Source organism: Poecilia latipinna, unplaced genomic scaffold (genome assembly GCF_001443285.1).
Source record: "Poecilia latipinna isolate Pla-1442-1.1 unplaced genomic scaffold, P_latipinna-1.0 Scaffold338, whole genome shotgun sequence".
NCBI lineage: Eukaryota > Metazoa > Chordata > Actinopteri > Cyprinodontiformes > Poeciliidae > Poecilia > Poecilia latipinna.
Window position 1 is genome coordinate 369,548 of NW_015112954.1, and position 20,113 is coordinate 389,660.

The 20,113-nt window shown below is 39.1% G+C and overlaps 1 protein-coding gene across 1 annotated transcript; it reads right to left on the reverse strand.

Annotated features, from left to right (window-relative positions):
* Positions 1–6,785: 6,785 nt before the first annotated feature.
* Positions 6,786–14,803, reverse strand: LOC106949366 (alpha-2Db adrenergic receptor-like). The gene is made up of 2 exons (XM_015035555.1): positions 13,853–14,803; positions 6,786–7,994 (listed from the first exon to the last, which is right to left on the reverse strand). The coding sequence occupies exons 1-2, from the start codon at positions 14,132–14,134 to the stop codon at positions 6,867–6,869; spliced, it is 1,410 nt and encodes a 469-aa protein (XP_014891041.1). The 5' UTR covers positions 14,135–14,803; the 3' UTR covers positions 6,786–6,866.
* Positions 14,804–20,113: the final 5,310 nt, after the last annotated feature.

The following is a 20,113-nucleotide window of genomic DNA, read 5'->3' on the forward strand; positions in this document are numbered from 1 at the left end:
AATGGACTGGATAGAAGTATAGCATTATGACTTTATTCTCATAATTTTGTTTTTGTTATTTTCTGTAGGTGGCCTTAACTTAAACACAATTATCAAAATAAAACAAAATTATTAACACTTCCTTTAGAAATATAATTGCAAAAGGCAATGTTTTAGACAAACTACTTCCTTGTCTTTTTATCTTTTAGTAAAGTTTTCACACTGTAGAAAACAAGTTTCACTAGCAGATTATTTCACTTGTAACTGAGTATTCTGCCCACGTTACAAGTGAAATAATCTACAACTAGAACTATTGACTTAAAACAAGCTCTTATATCGAGCTGAAAATCTTTGTCTTATTCAAACTGTAATAAGTTATTTGCAGTAGAAACCAGACTCCAGGAGGGTCTGGTGCACTTTACGGAATAACAATAGCGCCAATTTATTCCTTCATCTTCGCTCTGTTTACATGGCGTTCAGCTGTAGTAGAGATTGAGATATTACCACATATTTTTGAATCTGCACAGTTTCAGTTCTGTTTTGTTTGAACGCAACAAATAAATTTCATGCTGAGATTCATACTGACTTGTGTCCTCACCGCCTGAGGTGCGACTTTTCACCTGGTCAGGATGTGAAATAAGCGAAACGAAGGTTAGCAGGAGGGCGGCTGCAGGAGGCGAGGCGGTCAGGTTGCATCCAGTGCTTTTAGTTTAACGTCATTGTTAACGTCTTCCATGGAGTCAGTTTTTAAAACCACACTTTCACAAAATCTACTGAATAATTAATATTCAAGCTTTCTCTGTGCAGACAGCAAGGTTCCCGCCTCCACTAATTATTGTAGTTTAACTCCCAGCACAAAGTAATTAAAGGTCTTTCCATCAATCTTTATCAGATTACATGAAGCCTGTGATAAATTCAACTCTTTGTCCTCCAGTTTAACTCAACTTTAAATCAGATTGTTCAGAGCTCAGCGGGGGATAAAGACTTCTCTGGCTGCTGAGTTTAACTGTCAGAGGAAATGATACAATTATAACCGGTCGCTTTGTGTTCAACCTGAACAAACAAACAAGCTTCCTGTTTTTCCTGCAATAGATGCCAGAAAAGTCCAGTGACAGCCGATCAGGACTTTCAAATTCATCCCAAAACAGTTTTTTTTTCTCAAATCCCAACAAAGGCAGATTATTTATTAACAAAAACAGAAAATAATCATTTACCTGAAATGATTATTAAAAGTGGGGCTTGTGCTGAATAGTAACAAGCAGGCAGTATCTTACCTTCCCCACAGTTCTCTGAGTGGCAGCTATTCAGAAGGAGCTTTGACTAAATATAAAAAGCATTTCCCTGAGTTTTGATCAAAATTGAAGCTACTTTATATCTATTTGCTCTAAAAGTTATTTTATTTTATTAAAATATTCCATCTCACCACAACTCCTCTTTGCATTTGGGTCTGTTTCTGACTTAAAACATGAGATTATCAGTGTTTTAATGCTTCTTCATATTCTCTTCATTTAATGGAAACACGGTTCATGGTCTGAAGCTTCACATACACTTTTGATTATTTCCTTTGCAGGTTGTGCAGATGAGCTCTACACACACCCTGATGGCTGCACAAAGTAAATCTGCTGAAACACTGGAAGCCTAGAAAGGAGCTACAAAGCCGTCATTAGCTGACGGTTGTATATATTCTTTCAGGAATATATACAAAATATAATTAGACAAGACTAAACAGCAGTTGGATGGTACAACTGATACTTTTTCATTTTCCTACAAAAACGTCCTTACAAAAGACAAAAAATATATAATCTTAGCTCCAAAAATGGCATTTTAAAAATAAAACATTTAAACATTTGAGTTTGACAAAGTGGCCAGTTTCTTAACAAAGCGTTCCAACCTTGAAATTATCAAGTATTTTCCAGAAACAATTTTCTTAGAGTGTGTCAACAACACGATTCAGCTTTAGAGAAACAAAGAAAGGTAGAAATAAAACAGAAATATTTTTCATTTCTACCTTTCATTGTTTCTCTAAAGCTGGATCGTGTTGTTGACACTTAAGGAAACCAATTGTCTTTTGTTTCTGGAAAATACTTGATAATTTCAAGGTTGGAATGTTTTGTTAAGAAATCGGTTACTTTGTCAACCAGAAATAAAAACAGAAATAAAACAGTCTGATGTTACACAGAGTAAATGAGTCCAAACTAAATATTTAGTTAGGTTGCTAACTAAATATTTAGCGTCAAGCTAACTAATTAAGTAAACTAGTGAAAATAAAATAAAGTAAATTAAATCTCTAGCTTCAGTTAGGTTAAAGCCTAAATATTTAACCTGCTAACTGCATAAACTGACTATGCTAAGCTAAATATGACTATACCAAACTAAATATTTAATTTGGAGCTAAATGTTTAGTTAGCAAGCTAAATTTCTATATGATATAAATAATTCAACATTTTGCTTCAAAGTAAATATTTAGCTTGCTAACTAAATATTTAGTTTTAAACTGTAACATTTATAATTGAATAAAGAACCTGGTGAAAAATGAACCTCATTTTGTTCAGTTTAAATAACCCAAATTATTGCTGTTACATTTTGACTTTTTCAGCGTACGTTTGTGTTGTGAAAAGATTTTGAATGAAGAGGAAAATGCAGAAGGAACGACTGAATTATTCTGACTAACAGATGAGTGATTCTTTGGATGGATGGATGGATGGATGGATGGATGGATGGATGGATGGATGGATGGATGGATGGATGGATGTGGACAGTGGCATCGTTTTTCTGCTGCCTGAAGCTAATCACATGTCTGACCTCATCGCGGCGTCATAAAGCTTCAGCTGCCATTTTGAGGACGATATACGGTCAAACAGGCTGATTGGAGTCACTAATGCACTGAAGGGTCACGACCTTTCAATGCTGCAGGGTCGTCAGACTCATTTTAGCTTAGACCCACACTGAGATCATCAGTGTTCTTAAATGGCCAGTTATCCCAGAATGCATCCATAAAACACATTAACAAACTGTTAAAATATTTTAAAATTAAATAATATTGAACATCTTTCACACTGGTCAGTCCCTCCATTATTTAATGATTGTTTTGTGATTATCTTTGAGCTACTTTAGAAATATTTGCAATATAATTTGCAATGTTTGGGTTTATGTATGATATTAAATGGGGCTTTATGTTACTTTGTGCATAAATCACAAACAATAACTGGATATGGAGGACGGCTGAGTCAGCCGTGTTATAAAAGTAAGAAATACTGCCCCCTGCAGACTGGAGTTTACAATGAATTATTAGGTCCTTACGAAGAAAAAATAATAAAATAAAATTAAGAGAATTAACTCATATGAGAATAAAGTTATAATAATCAGAATAAAATTATGACAATGCAAAAATAAAGCTACGAGAAGTCAAAAATTTGCAAGAAAAAACTTTGAGATTAATCCCAGAAGTTTGCAACAAAAAATGTAGACATTTCTGAGTATCATTGAAAATTTTCAACTTTTGAAACTCAGAAATTTCTTTTTCTTTCAGTAAATTTGTGAGATTAACCTAAGAATTCCAGTTTTTTTTCTTGCACATTTTCAACTTCTGTAACTCAGGAAATTTATAGATCTTTATACAAAATTTCTAAAATATATCTAAAATATTTCTTGTTTTTTCTTTTCAAATTTTTGATTATTGAAGTTAAGAATTTACCGTGTGTTTCTAGTAACTTTCTGAGCTTAATCTCAATAATACCAGGTGTTCATAAGGAAATATTCAACTTTGTAGATCAGAATGTTCCTTATGTTTCCTAGATGTTTTTTTGATTAATCTAAACATTTCTGAGTGTCAATAAGCAAATTTTCACTCTAGCAGTTCAGAATTTTCTTTGATTTTACTAGTAAAATTGGGGGATTAATGTAAGACTTCAGATTTTCAAGAACATTTTTGACTTTTGGAGCTGAGAGATTTTCTTTTTTTCTTGAAACTTTTTGAGATTAATCTAAAACTGTCAGTTCTTTTGGTGGAAATCTACTCTTTGTTTCGGTCCCTTATGCACCGTCTTACTCTTCTTATACTTTCTGTGTCTTTTTCTAAACTGTACATCTGATATTTATGCCTCATGATTTAAGCCTGAATAACTTGTGGCGTTCCCTCATATTCCAGCTTGTTCTCCAACATCTGAGCGGTAAATTATTCCGTTTGCAGCGGCTGCCTGGCGCTGGTCCAGCCGCCGCTGTGAAGAATTGCATCAGTGGGAGGACAGAGCCCCGGGCCGGGCTGCGTGGTTCCACCTGGCAGCAGAAGAGTCATTGTGCTCCTCGTTTGGTCTTTCAACCTAACGAGCTGCCAGCTTTGGAAAACATCCGCGCTCCTGCTGAGACACCAGAGCCTCCATGGCTGAAAACGTCTCCATTTAAAATTCACTGTTGGAAAATAAAGACCAGAAATTATTTTCCCGTTTATCTGATGGATTAATGGTTAAAATAACCAGAAAATATTGAAGAGGAAAGAACCTCTGTATTAAAATATTAGAAAACTTTATATGTATTTCCTTTATTAACTGTTCTGACAATAAAATAATGAAAGATTTTAGAAGCAGTTTTAAATGTTTGTGTGCTGAACTAGAAGGAAAACCCCCAATGGAAAATGCTTCTAATCAGATTAGATTAGAATATAATCTAATCTGATATAGCAGATATAGCAGAGCTAATATCATGTTTAGCGCTTTTGGCTAAACATTTAGCTTCCCCTAAAATAATTTTTCCAGATAAATTCTAAATTATTTGGCTGTTTTGTTCAGTTGAATAAACTTCAACATCTGTGTTGAAGTTCAATAATCCTTCAAGCAATTAAACATGTATATTCATGCTTTTATTTTGAAAAGGGAAAGACAGTTTATGCAGTAGTTCGTTTCCTACATATAAGAGATTCTTTTAAATAAATAATTTACCATATGTTTTCATTAAAACAACCAACTATTTCTTGCTGAAAAGTTGCTTGTAAACCAGTTTTGTTTTATTTCAAGTGAATTAAGATGTTTGCATCATAAACTAGATTAAATTACTTGGTAATATTTTGTGTTTTTGCAGTGTGGTCACAGTTTCCCAAGCTGAGCAATGAGTGTACGATCTTAAAATGTGGAATATTTTCTACTCAGCATCACTTTAAAAAAGAAAAAGAAGTAGAATCCAAAGAAAAGAGGGATGGGTGAGTTATTTGTAAAACTTAGCGTTGCTTAGCAACCAGTACATATTTAAGACTTATTGCTCTCTGTGCAGCTGCAGACACTTAAAGTCTGCACCTCAAATATACAAATACTAAGTATTTTTGGTCTAATTTCTAGTGTAAATATCTCGGTACACTTGAGATAAGAAAAACTATTTTGCAAATAACTTTACATAACTTTTCAGAAATTCAATAATTCCTTAATATTGATGAAAAAAATTTGTTCCATTGGCAGATTATTTCACTTAACACGAGGAAAAATGTCTTATGACGGGAACTGTTACTTTTTCATCAATATTAAGGATTTACTAAAAACAAGCAGAGAAGTTACTTGTAAGTTAGTTTTGTCTTATTTATAGTGTACTAAGATTATTAGACTCTAGACCAAAAACACTTGGTGAGATTTGATGTTTTTGCAGTGTAAATGGTCCTGATCATATATTATCCCAGTTCCTGCTGAGTAATAACATGCAGTCTTAAAAATATATAGAACGTTCCAATTAAGTAACACTTTAAAAATGAAGTAGAATCCAAAGAGGGATGGATGAGTTATTTGTAAAACTTAGAGTTGCTTAGCAACCAGTATATATTTATATTTATCGCTGCCTGTGCAGCTGCAGACACTTAAAATGTGTTTTAAAAGATACAAACTCTTGGATCTCTGAACTACCTGATGTGTTTGTGCCTGAACCGATGAACCAATCCGCGGTTCGCTCACCTCGCCGTTTCTCTCCAGTGATGCAAGCTTTGAGTCATGCAGTTCCACTTGTTTCATCCTTCAGAAGATAATTATCTCCTGCTTCATTGTATTCACCCAGACCCTCTTTGGTTTTTTGTCTTTTCTCGCTGTAGCTTTCCATTTTTGCAGCAGCTGAGCCCGTCTGTTCGCTGCGCATGAATTTTTAATGTTTTTGCCCTCCAGCTGGTGGTGTCAACATAACATTGTTTCAGCGTGGAAAACCAGAAACTTTCATTGTGGCAGCTCCTCTGGATGAAAGTTGGAGCTGCTGCTGCTCATGTGTACTAACTTTAAGAAAGGGTTGGTGATTTTATTCACGGAGCCATTTGTCTGATCTCCCTGTGGTTCCTCCCTGCATTGAGTCAATATATGGATTACAGATCGGGCTGCAGAAAGCCAGATAATCTGCAGGGACGGAGTTTACGCCCTGCAGCCGATTCCGTCTGATTACTATTCAGCTTCACTGAGAAACACAGGAATGATGCTGCAGCAAGAAAACAAAAGCTGAAACACATTTGACTCTGTTACCTTCCCATGGCGGATTAGATTAGATTAGATTAGATTAGATTAGATTAGATTAGATTAGATTAGATTAGATTAGATTAGATTAGATTAATAGGTACATGAATGATGGAGTTACTATAGATGGACGGACGGATGGTTAGATGGGATGGATGGATGGATGGATGGATGGATGGATGGATGGATGGATGGATGGATGGATGGATGGATGGATGGATGGATGGATGGATGGATGAAGAACATTGGGATTAAACTTTTGACTGATTCAGGCCTAAAAACTCTGAAATCCCAAACTTTCCCAAACTTTTAAGGAACCCTGGAATAAGAAGCAGCAGCCAGCCGTGTGACAAGCCCTTTAATGTCGCTTTGACAGCACAGTGCAGAACAGGAACCAAAGCTGTGCACGCGCTCAGACGCTCATGTCCTTTTATGGGCATGGAACAGGATCTTCTTGAAGGCCCTGCGGAAGTCCCGGTTGAAGATGGTGTAGATGATGGGGTTCAGGCAGCTGTTGCAGTATCCGATCCAGAAGAACAGGTCGAAGAGTGTTTCCGGGATGGTGCAGTTCTCTCGGCAGATTGCGTGCAGACTGTAGGTGAAGAAGAACGGGAACCAGCACAGCACGAAGACGCCCATCACCACCGCCAGGACAAAGGTGAACCGCTTCTCCCTCATTTGTGCCACCTTGTTCTTGGACAGCGACATCTGCCTGCTGCGGACGGGCAGCGGCGACGGCAGCAGGAAGTTCTGGGAGCACTGATCGGACGAGGCCCAGGAGATGGAGGCGCAGGACGGTGGCGGAGGGGGCAGTTTGAGTCTGTTTGTCGTACCGTCTACATCATCTGTTTTCACTCTTCCACCGACTCTCCGGGGGAACCTCAGGGATGAGGAAAAGGACTCCTTTACTTCTGGGTCCGGATTCCTCTCCTCCAAGTCGATATCATCCAGCTCTCCTCTTCTGTGGTTGCTGCTGTTGCTGTCAACGTTGGAAGAGCTGCGTCGGTGTCCGGGTTGGGGACTCTCCAGTTCATACTGGGCCTTGCCCTTCCGTTGGCAGGTACCGCCACCGCCCACGAAGCAGGTCTCGGACTGCGATGGCTGCCTCTCCATCACGTTCTTTGCCACAAACACGGTGGAGGCCCTCTGCTTGGCCACACGATAGATCTTACAGTAGACGAGGATCATGATGACGCCGGGGGCGAAGAAGGACACCATGCAGGAGGAGAGGATGTACCACGTCTGGTTGTTGATGAGGCACTCCTGCCGGCTCACCTCGCTCCTGTCTCCTCCCTCTAAATCGCTGTCTTTCTGCGACATGAGGAGTGGCGGCGAGGAGATCACGATGGATATGAGCCACACGATGCTGATCATCACTTTGATCCGCTTGGGGGTCCGCTTGCGGTTGTAGCTGACGGCTTTGGTGACGGACCAGTAGCGGTCGAGGCTGATGGCACAAAGGTGGACGATGGAGGAGGTGCAGAAGAGGACGTCCAGAGCCAGGTAGAAGGAGCACCAGGTGGAGCCAAAGTACCAGTACCCCATGACCTAAAAAAGGACAAGATGCAGTCAGAGTGGAACTTGTGTGGATTTTTAATGAAAGTTTGAGAAAAGTTGCAGTGATCGGGTTGTAGAACTGTGCTCACACTTCAGTTTCAGGATCATCTTTGGTAGATCTTGACATCTTGACTTTGTAATATTCCTCTGCCTTGCTAGCCTGGCCATTGCCTTCCAATGCAATGCCGCTTGATGTTAATCTCTATTCAGTGCTCTATCTGGGATTTCTCCCACTTACTGAGCCAATCAGTGACCATAAGGAGAAGTTGTGAACAATGATGTACATTTTCTGCAGTGTTTTAGAATTTTAGTCTGGCTGTAGTTTGGGCATGACATTGGCCACTTTTACAAGCAACTAAAGCTGGAGCCAGAGGAATGTTAAAGACTGTGTTTGGCTTGGCACTTTCCTGTTCACTTTCCTGAATGCTAATTCTGGAAAGCATTGTATCTTGGGTAACATTAGCGATTGGGTAAAATAAGTCCATTCCTCCAGCAAGTGTATCGTTTCTCAGCGATATGCTGACCCTCGAAAACCAGACCCTCGATTGACCCTTGATGAGAAAACACTCCCCAGAGCTCCGCCCACTCCGCCACGACGGACGTCAAAACAACCTAGACTCCTTGTAAGCTAGTCAAAAACAGACATCTGTAACCTAATATCGCTTCTCTTTAGTTGATTTCACATTAAACATGGTTATAGGATGAAAACCAAACTTGTCACTTTATTTTATGACTTAATGAGGAAATATCCGGCGGCGATGGACAGCAGCCGTCAATCATGACTAGCAGCCCTCGGTGTGATCATGGATTTACACTTTTTATAAGGTAAGAATATTAACATATACTTTATACATAAGTATAACTGGAAAGATGATCGTAAATATTACATAAGGAGAAGGGACGCCTCTCTTAGTAACCATGGAGACAGTGCCGCACCGTCATGTAGCCTAGCATGTATGGAAAAAACTGGTTGGCTTCTCGTCCTTTGTACGTTTTTAAAGCTGCTCCGGTTTAAAGGGAAACGCTGTTTATGACGGTGATAATAAATCAGCCAAAATCGGTAATTGATCAACACGTCAGGAGGGAGGAGGTTCGGGTCGGTTTCTAAGCTAGCTGTTTCCAACTTTGTGAATCCCGCCGACTATGAGCCCAACCAGGAGAGTTACAGACACATTAGTTTGACTCAAACAAGTAGAGGCCATGAATAAACGGAAATAGTTTCAGTCCGTCTGTTCAGTACTCCTCCCTCATTTCAGACGTCCCTCATGGCGCCTGGAGTGATTTAATGGAGAAGTTGCGAAGGGTCAGCAGGAAACAAAACGTAGAACAAGGGGCTGGTTTTACCAGGCTACTGCAAAAGCTCCACTAACTTCTTATTCCTAATTTACTCCATCTGGTCCCACTCTGCTCTGTTCTGGAGCCACAGTAAATCCACACCCATTATCAACCAAAGCATTTACACTGTGTCCGCACAGAACCGATTCTGTTTTTACCGAACACGTGTGGAGTCACACCGGTCCAACAGGAAACTACAACAACATCCATATTCTCAAAGTATCCTACCAAGACACACTACATTTGCTTGAAGTTCTACCTATATTAATGAAAATATGGGGGTATTGATGCTGCCAGCATGTGTCTGTTATGGATTTAATTCTGAATTAAATCAGGTTTCTGTTAGTCAGCAGGAGCGCCAGTCGAGGCAGAGGAAGAGGGACAGCAACAGAAAATATTCACTCGTTCAAAACGTCAGTTAAACCGGAACATTTGGTCGGTGAAAACTGTGATAAAGGTGATGATCAGTTCCCAGAACCTGACATTAATGTTTTCAGTTAAATTAGAATAAGAGGCAAAATATCATGTGATTGATTTACAGGAGCAAACTGCTCCTCTGATCCATCTGCTGCACAACCCACTCATTATGTGAAATCAATCTGGACAAACTAAAGATGATTATATTAATCATTTCATAAATAATTTAGCTACAAAGTGATCCAGGCATTACTGCAGTGAAACCAAGATGTAAGCTGAAACTAAATGCTATTCTAAATCCTTTTCCTGGGTGTTTTGTTGAAATATTTCATTCAAAAAAATTTTTTCTATTTTTTACTCAGTTTGGACTCAAACATCACACATATTGTTATTTTTGGTTGAAATATCTTTTCACTCTGTGTTTTTTTCTTCCATTTCCTCTCTCTCGCTCTTTAAACAATGAGTCGCCTCATTATAATTCCATCAGTCCATCAACTGGAAAACACTTAATTATAAGTTGATTAACAATGAAGACCAAAAAAACCAAGAATAATCCAGACAACAAAGCCAACTGTTTCATGAAAAAACCTCAACAATAAAGCTGTTAGCTGCTCCCTGCAGAGACGCGGAAACACAACCGAGGCATGTGGGAATAAGGGAATAAGGGTCAGCCTCCGATTGATCGCAATTATTACTGGCTGGTGAAAAGCAGCCGGCTGACACTGATGGGATGGAGTGGGGGATAAGCACCACCAGCTCCACACAGAGAGAGAAAGCCTCACAAACAGATTCAAATATGCTAAAAATATGAATATATTCAACATGTTTGAGTCCAGTAGGTGAAAAAACTGACCAGAATTTACTCAGATTCTCCAACTCAGGTTGGTGTAATGTAACTGGACACATTTCCACTAATGCACTAACAGCTTAGCGTTTTATAGCTTTAGCTAACTTTGAAAACGTTCAGCGAACTTAGCGTCCCTAAAATAATGCTTCAAAATAAACTCCAAAGTGCTAATTTACTTTGCTGTTTTGTAAACTTTCATCTGTGTTGAAGTTTTGTTGATCAACTGTTAAGAATTCTTCATTAATTAAGACGTTTATATTTATATTCTTATTTTGAAAGGGTGCTACTTTTACGCCGCAGTTCCATTTCCTCTCCTCAGATTCTCCTTTTTCTCCCAGAATACTTTATTTAAATCTAGAAACATACAGGAATATATAACTGAAGATAATAAAAAAGTCATTTTAATTTTTTTGATGAACGATATTTGTCCTTCCAGAATATTTTTGTATAACTCTAGTAAACAGTTTAAAATCTTGTGATGTCCTGTTGGCTACTTGGTAAAAGTTAGCTTTCACTTGCTAACTAAATATTTAGCTCAACTTGGTAGAAGTTAGCAATATGGTGTTTAGCATATTTAGCTTTCACTAAATACAATGTTGCATTTAGCATTAGCAGAGCTAACAGTTTTAATTAATACTTTAGTATTAGCTCAACTAACTTTTTAGTTAGTGGTGCCCATCTCTGCCAACTAAATATTTCCTTTATAATTTATATTAATGATTTATATTATTATTTATAATTTTATTTATATGAATGAATTATAAATAGACTTTTCTAGCTTAAAACAGTTATTTATTTTAGCTGGTAGCACAGAAGCTTCTTTGTCCTGTGATAACAGTCATGATTAGGGTTACAGAGAGTCTCAAAGAGGTCAAAGGTCATCATGTTGCCAGTCCAATACGGCTAATGAGGCGATCATGAGTTGGACCCATGATTGCAAATGAACTAACACGTTTGCTTTTGAGCTTTGGGAGGAAGTCAGAGTTGCTGGAGAAAACCTGCAGGCAACAGGTAAAAAACAGGGCCATGAAATTCAAGTTTTAGTGTTTTTATGATATATCATTAAATATGGACTTATCTGTCTAAAATTTTGTGCCTCAACAAATACTGGTGAGTATTCAGAGGAAGGTTAGGAAACAGGACAGAACAGGTTATTTCTGTCTTCATAGAGGTATTTCCATGTATTTTTTTATCTCTCCAAAACTCCAGGGAGACTCTTAAGCTTCATATATATGTCATCATGTTTTATTCATCAAAATGTGCTTCTTTTGCCCCCTCCCTCATCGATGCACAACCCAATCCATATTCCCCCGGAGCTCCTCCAGCAGCAGAAACTCATGCATCTTGAAAACATCCTCCACCTGATTCCAGGAGAGGCAAAGGATACCTCCTGCTTCTACTTAACTTATTCGGTTATGTTTTATTACCGCTGTTTTTATGTTCAATTGTTGTGGGATTTTTGTGATTCTCCGTTTTCAGTCGTTTATATTTTCCATTTGGAATCAATTCTTCAAGCAAATTGTATCTCTGTCCAGCTAAACAGAATAAATTTGTACGAAATAGAACAGCAAAACATAGCAGAGTTGAGTTTACAAACAAAATATTCAGCTAGCCAATGGCTAAATATTGAGTTTGTGAGCAAAATGTTTAGTTCTAAGCTAAATAGTTAGTTAGCTCAGGGCTAGCTAATTATTAAGAGTAAATATTTATTTAACGAGCAAATACGTATAACTCCAAACTAAATATTTTCTTAGGGAGCTAAGCATTTAACTCTGAGCTAACTAAATACTTAGAGTAAACATTTATTTAGGAAATAAAATATTTAGCTCCAATCTGAATAGTAAATATTTAGCTAGCCCAGAGCTAACTAAATATAAAGTTTACAAACAAAATATTTATCTAATAAAGAGCGTAATATTTAGTTTGGAAGCCAAACATTTAGTTTGCTGATAAAATATTTATTCTGAAACTGTGACATTTATAAATGAATGAATAACATGGTGGAAATATGACTTTAAAAATTAACCTCCTTTTCTTTCTTTCAACTTTACAAAAGGCATCACATATATATAATCATTATCAGAAACATCATGGACAATAAATTCCCTTTCCTCTTTTTTCACCCCTTTTTTCTTGATGCTTCGTTGTGAAAATTGCAGCCATGCTTATATATATAATGCCTCAATAATCGATCCTGTAGGTCTGATCTCCAGCCTGATAACTCGGACCTTTATCTTGTGATGGAACCGCTACTGCCTGCTGGTGGTCGGTCTGAGCACTGCAGCTCCTTCCGGAGTGAAAACCTTCACATACCCGTCGCTGATCTGCATGAAGCTCGCCAAATTGCATTCAAATCAAGACGTTCCCTCTGGGCACCCGGCTGTTTCTGGCAGGGAGCGTGTTTCTTCCCCCAAAGGGAAATCCTAAACGAGCAGAGTTCTCCAAACAGCATCTGAACCTGTTACTGCTTCTGTTGTGCAGATTTCATGTTTTGAAAGCAGCAGAAATTTCTGTTTCTGAATTATCAGGTCAAAAAGAAAAGGAAAAGAATTGCATGCAGGTTTGTTCAGAAATCTACCCGAGCAGACTCTGTTCGATTTGGGATCAGAACTGAAACATCTGCTCCACCTCCAGCTGCTGTGTTTCTCTTTGGCTCTGAGTCAAACCAGCCAAACTCTCAGAGCAACCTGTTCCCCTCCTGGCCTGTGGGGGCGCTGCACCAAGAACCACTGAAGGAAACAACACTAAAACCTCTGAAGACACTGAACGCAACTTAGTTCTTCACGAAATGCAGACAAAAGTAGAGTGGCATCGGATTTTAGGATTTCTCTTTTGCCTTTGGCTAAAGTCCACAAACCATTTCTCCCACTAGCACTAGGCCAGGATGTTAGCTTTGGTTGTATTTACCCAGAATGCCCTGCGCTGTAGTTCACTTCCTTCTTTTGAAGCGGTCTCTGGTCTGCTTGGTGTTCACATATGAATCCAAACCGAACCAGAGTTCATTCAGCCGAACCCAGACCGAAGTTTGTAGAGTTCGATTACACATTCTCACAAGCAAAGTTATATTTTACTTTCTTCTACTGAAAGTTTGCTGTACATTTACAAACTGAACTCCATATCCTGGAAGGAAACACGCTCTGAAACCCAAATGTTCACATTTTTAAATGTAAAAAAATGGAAACCATCCAATAAAACACATTCTTAGTTTTATTGTTATATTTTCAATTTAAAGTGTTAGTAAACGCGTCACCTCATTGGCCAGCGAGAAGGGGATGACCAGCGTGGCCACCAAGATGTCCGCCGACGCCAGCGACACCAGGAAGAGGTTCTGCGGGGCCCGCAGGGCTCGGCTGGTGAACACGGCCACCACCACCAGAACGTTCCCCACCACCGTCCCCAGGATGATGACCGCCACCACCAGCACGATGCACACCGACGCCGCCTGCGAGTGAGGAGGAAACGGAGGCGACTTCGCCAGGGAGGAGGACGACGTCTGGTTGACGGACGAGTTTGAGTCGTCTGCGAAGTCCATCCTTCAGCCTCCAGTTCATTTGATGGAGAAAAAAATTCAAGATTCTGACAGAAAATGAAATAAAAACCAGGTTTTAGATGTTCGACCTCATCGGTGACGGTCGAAATGCGGCTGCTTGATGCCAATCTTCAGGTCGAGCATCATCAAACACTTTAAAAACTATCACAGCCATGGAAGCTGACAGAAACGGTGGCCCAGTTATTCCCAACGAGAAGCAAAAAGAAGCAGAGCATGCGTCCGCACGCTGGAGCCGCAAGGACAGGAACCGTCATGCTGCTGCAGCTGCTGAGGAAAATCAACACAACTGGAATAAAGTGGATCAGAAATGACTGAAAATGTGATTTAAAAAGAAGAAGAAGAAGAAGAGGACCCCACTTTGGTTGCTGCAGAGCGCAGTGACTCTGCTGCTGCTGCACTGATTCTGTTCTGCTGGAGGAAGAGGAGAAGGAGGAGAGACTAACAGGAGAGATGAAAGGAAAGAGCGAGGGATCCGTGAAGAGGAGCGCGAGCGAGCAGCAGATCTTTGAAGGAGAAGACAAGAGGGATTTGAGAGAGGAGGAAGAGGAGTGGGAAGATGGAAATGATGAGAGGATTGGAATTTGGGAAAAGAGAAAGGATGAGATGGACGGATGAATGAAACTCAGAGAACAGGAGGATGAGAAAAAAATCACTTTGACTTTCCCATTAATCTAACCGAGGTGAGTGCACTGCAAAAACACAAAACCTTACAAAGTTTCTACTGCAAATATCTTGTTGTGCTTTAAATAGGACAAAACTAACTTACAGTTATAAATACAGATCAGAAATGACTGCAGGCTTTAGCAGTTTTTCAGTGTTTTAATGGCATAACTGTTTAATTCACTGGTTATATATTTTCATTAGGTTGAAAAGCTGCTTTGCAACAAATCTCCTGTAGATCAAAATGTTATGTAATGTTTGTGACTCTAAGTTTTAGATTTTAGCTGATCGTAAGGCTCCACACTGCAAAAACACAAAATCTTACTAAGTATTTCCATCTAGTTCCTACTACAAACATCATAGAGAACATGAGATGAGAAAACAACTTACAAATAACTTTTCAGCAACATATAGGAGCTTCTTTTAAGTAAATAATTTCTTAATATCGATGATTGTTCAGATTAGTTCACTTGTAACAAGGGGAAAATGTTTTACGTTAAATAATCTGGCACTTTTTCATCAATATTAGGAGTTATTTACTTAAACTTTCATATCTTCCTGAAAAGTTACTGGTAAGTTATGTTTTCTTATTTCAGGTGTTCTAAGAGATTTCCACCAGAAACTGGACCAATCATACTTTATTTGGTTTTGTGTTTTTTGAGTGTATTTGTATTTAACTATGGCTCCCGCTGCTGGAAGATTAATCTGGTATTTCCAATGGAAATGGAGGAATTTGGATGAACACGAAGTGGAATCAATGTTTACTAATGAGTTTTGGGAAAATTTCCATCCAGTTTATGCCGGCATTTCTTTTTCCAGCAGGACTTCTCATCGGAGCGGACAGATATGGAGTACCGCAAGGCTCAACACCAGGACTGCTCCAGTTTAGCATCTATATGCTCCTGATAGCTCAGATTATAAGAAACACAGGATTAGTTACCATAACAACACAGGTGATACACAGCTCTGCATTACAAAGTCACCCATAAACAGATCAATGTGTGGAGGCGCCAAAACTTTCTGAACAGAAGTTGAAGTTTTTATCTTTGGACCTAAAGAGGAACGATCTGGAGTTATAGCTCTAGAGTTATAAATCTAGAGTTATAGCTGTAGAGATATAGATCTAGAGTCAACGCACAGCTTGAGTTATTACAGATAGAAACTAGAGATCAGGTTGACCTCTGACCTGAACCTTCAGAGCTGCATAAGGACAGTTACAAACCCGGCCTTCTCTCACCTGGAGAACATTTCCAGGATCAGAGGACTCATGTCTCAGCAAGATCTAGAGAAACTTATGCTCCTCTAATCTGGAACAAACTTCCAGAAAACTGAAAAATAGCCGAAACACTGAGTCGGCATTTCCATAACAACTGGAATATTGACAAACATGTTAATGTGTAATTACTTGATGATATTTGACACAATGTAATGTTTGTTTTTGGTTTCATGAGCGACTGATGTTTTTATGATGTGAAGCATTTTGAACTGCCTTGTTGCTGAAATGTGCTACACAAATAAACTTGATTGATCTGAAAAAACTATCTCTCTTGTTGGCTTATATGAAAATGTTTATTTTAAAAAAAAATCTGTCATAAAAGTAAAAAATAAAACCCCAAATCCTCAAAGGTACCAAAGATTGGTCACATTCTGTGACTGGAGGAAGTTGCAGCAACCGGTAACAAGCTACTAATAAAGCTAGAAGCTAATAAAGGTAGCTGCTAATAAAGGTAGCTGCTAATAAAGCTAGAAGCTAATAAAGGTAGCTGCTAATAAAGCTAGAAGCTAATAAAGGTAGCTTTATTATGTCCATCATGGGAAAGTGCAAATTTAGTTGGCTGAACCTCACTCTGGCTAGCCATTGGGTCACTTCTGTCACCAACCCATGAAGTTTATTTATTGTGACTTTCTTTACTTTTGTCATGTTACTGGTTTTAAACATTTAAAGTAAAGAAACTATCAATGTTTAGGAATGTTCATTTAATCATTTAATCCTTCAATCGGGTCCAAAGTTAGACTAAAAGTGTAAATACTGTGAAGTGAGACGGACAGATGTGGAAACAATAAACTCCCTCTGCTCCAGTTTTCATCAAAACTCAGTAAAATCCTTAGAAAGAGGCGTATTTTTAGCTCCAGCTTGCTGTTCGGTGCTGACCCGCCTCTCCTCTCTGCTGTGAAACAGAAGAAGCTGTTTTTTCAGCTGCAGACTTTTTTCAGATGCGTTTTGCGAGAGGCGTGGCTCACTCATCTGCTCCTAATCGCTCCTGGACGACGCGCAGGAATATGATCGATCTCGCTTCAGAACACACAATCGCAGTCATGAATAATTTATCACAGGTTTTTGATGTTCTATTGAGAATAGGTTAGCATCTTCAGTTAGTTTCTTTCGTGCAGTGTGTTTACTGTTGCTGAATATATATCTGATTTATTACCAATAATTGCCTCGTTAAGGTGAACCTGTGAGCAGGTAATTGCTCTTACGACTGAGGCATTGGCTTTTATTTAGACGGCTGATCAATTCTAATCAAATTCATATTCCTATTTTGGCTCTTTTTTCTTCTTTTTGATGCTGACAAACTGTCATTATCAGAGGTTCAATGTCCTAAAATACATCTAACACCAATTTAGTTCATTTTTAGAGCAAAACCTCGGGAATTAAGAAGTTTTTTGGCAAACAAACCTGAGTCTAGATTTTCAATTTTTCTTCATGCATGTATTATTTACTGTGCAGAAAAGTGAATATTCTCAGAGAATCTGATATTTGAAGATGGGGATTCGGGGGGCCGATGAATCAGACCTTCTAAGGAGAAAGAAAAGAAGTGATGCAACTTTTTCTGCAGCCTGTGAAGCCCAGAGGACTCAGGAAACTTAGAAAGTTCCATGAGAATATTTGGAGTTGCTGGACTTTTTATATGTGGTGGTAAATAATAAAAATGCCTCACTATACAGTGTAGTGGCAGAATGCTGTTAAAAATCCTTGATGCAATCCAAGAGTCCTTATATTTACATTCTAATCAGTCATATTGGCTCGCTCTGCAGAAAACTTGAAGGTTTTGCTTTTTTCCACCCATTTCCAGTCGAACATTTTAGATGTTTTAAATCAAACCGTGGCCCCAATAATCAGAACCAAACCAAATTTTGAGATTCTAACTCCTGTTGTAAACAGAAACACAAATGATGAGATGTATTAAAACAGAACAGGAATGAAATGAAGGTCCAACTGATCTAAACCAGTGAGGTGCTAGAAAAACAAAATATTGTTAAAATGAGTTCAGCTTAACAACTTCATCTAGTTGTGTCCAAACTTTTTGTTACATGAGCCAAAATCTTTGAATAAAAAATACTTGTGTGCCAAAATAGATTATTTCTAAGCATCTCCAGAAAGTGAAGGTTTTAAAAGTTTTAAATCTAAGTTAGTAAAACCTGCAGAAAACCCGTGTATTTTGCAATATTCCTTTTTACATTTCTGTTGTGACACAGGTCTTAAATTTAATAAATAACTGCATTAAAAGGGTCTTAAAAATTATTAAATTTGAGTTGGTGAAACTTGGTCTTAAAACATTATAATTCTGCATTAATTTGAAGTGAATTTTGCAAGGAAATGCTAAATTTATTATGAGGTATCGCAAAAGAAAATTAGAATATCACCCATATTCCCTATGAAGCTCCATAACTTCCACTTCTATCGGGTCAGATTTGTGATTTTCCTGAATTGCACTTGGACCGCGCAAAATCAGTCCAGGACCACAAATGGCCCTCGCGCCGCACTCTGAACACCCCTGGTGGCCTCTGGTCTGAGAGTGAAGGTATTATTGATGCTTACATGTTTTTCCAGCAGTGAGACTCTGAACCTAGGATGTCCTGTTGGAGATATTTTCTGAAATTGCAGTAATTCGGAGGCTGAATGCATTATTGTGTGGCGCCAGGCTGTTCCTCCTGATCGGGGGAAGAGCGGATTAGGAGCAGAAACTGCTGAGGTGAGAATTAAAGAGGCCATTTGGCCTCACCTCTGCAGGGAAGTGTTCAGCAGCGGTAATGAAACCCTCCGTCTGCGGCGAAGCACCGTGGATCGTCTGCGCCACTGAATCCCCCCGAAGCTGCAGCCTGAATCCTGGTCGACCTGAAAAGAGAACCTGCAAAACACAGATGTTTATTTTATCCAGTTAACAAGCTGGAAAGATGCAGTTGGGGTCCATGGGTGAGTCATTTCTCCAACTCTGACGGAGGAGGAGGGGAAGCAGGGAAACACGTTGACAGAAGAGAGGAAGTATTAACGAGATAAATAGAAAAACAGCCAAGAACGTTTCTCTGCAGCTGTCAGTTGAGAAAATGAGGCTCCTCGCAGAAGCAGCTTTTTTTGGGTCCAGGAGCCAAAGATGGAGAAACTAATCCTGCAACGGGAACAAAGGTTATTAAAAAGCAAAGGAGCCGACGGTCGTCTCGACCTGGAGCAGGAAACAAGAGTTTTATTCAACTCAGTCTTCACTAAATGCAGCCGACAGCAGAGACGGTTCACAGACTGAGGATGTATCATTCACACCGGACCGGTTCAGTCCGCATTAATCAAACTCCAGCCCGCTTGTTTAGAAAGTCCAGTTCGGTTGGGGAGGTGAATGCTAATCAAACTCTGGTCTGCAAACCTCGGTCTTGGTTTGAATGCATATGTGAACGCCAAGCAGACCGGGGACGCTCCAAAAGTAGGAAGTGGACTACGTAGCAGGGCATTCTGGGTAAATGCAACCAAAACAAACATGCTAGGCTAGTGCTAGCTGGAGAAGTGACTCGTGGTCTTTTACCAGATATAAAAGAGAAATCCTCCAACCACTAAAATCTGACGCCACTCAATTTTTGTTTACATTTTGTGAAGAAAGGAAACTGTGCTCAGTGTCGTCTTAAGAGGTTTTCATGTGGGGGATTTCATATGGCTGCAGCGCCCCCACAGGCCAGGAGGGGAACAGGTTGTTTTGACTCAGAGCAGAAAGAAAGAGAACCACAGCAGCTGGAGATGAAACAGATGTTAAACTTTGGTCCCCAATCGAACCGATTCTACCTGGGTGTGAAAACACCCTGAGTAAAGCCAGACCTTTACATGAGTGAAATCTGACCTTTCCTTGAGTCATATCTGACCTTTACATGAATCAAATCTGACCTTTCCTTGAGTCAAATCTGACCTTTCCTTGAGTCAAATCTGACCTTTACATGAATCAAATCTGACCTTGTGTCATTTTACTCCGTCTTTGGGTCTCTTGGGGATTCAGGATGTTTTCCCACCTAACTGTCTGGATTAACTTGGTTTGATTTGGA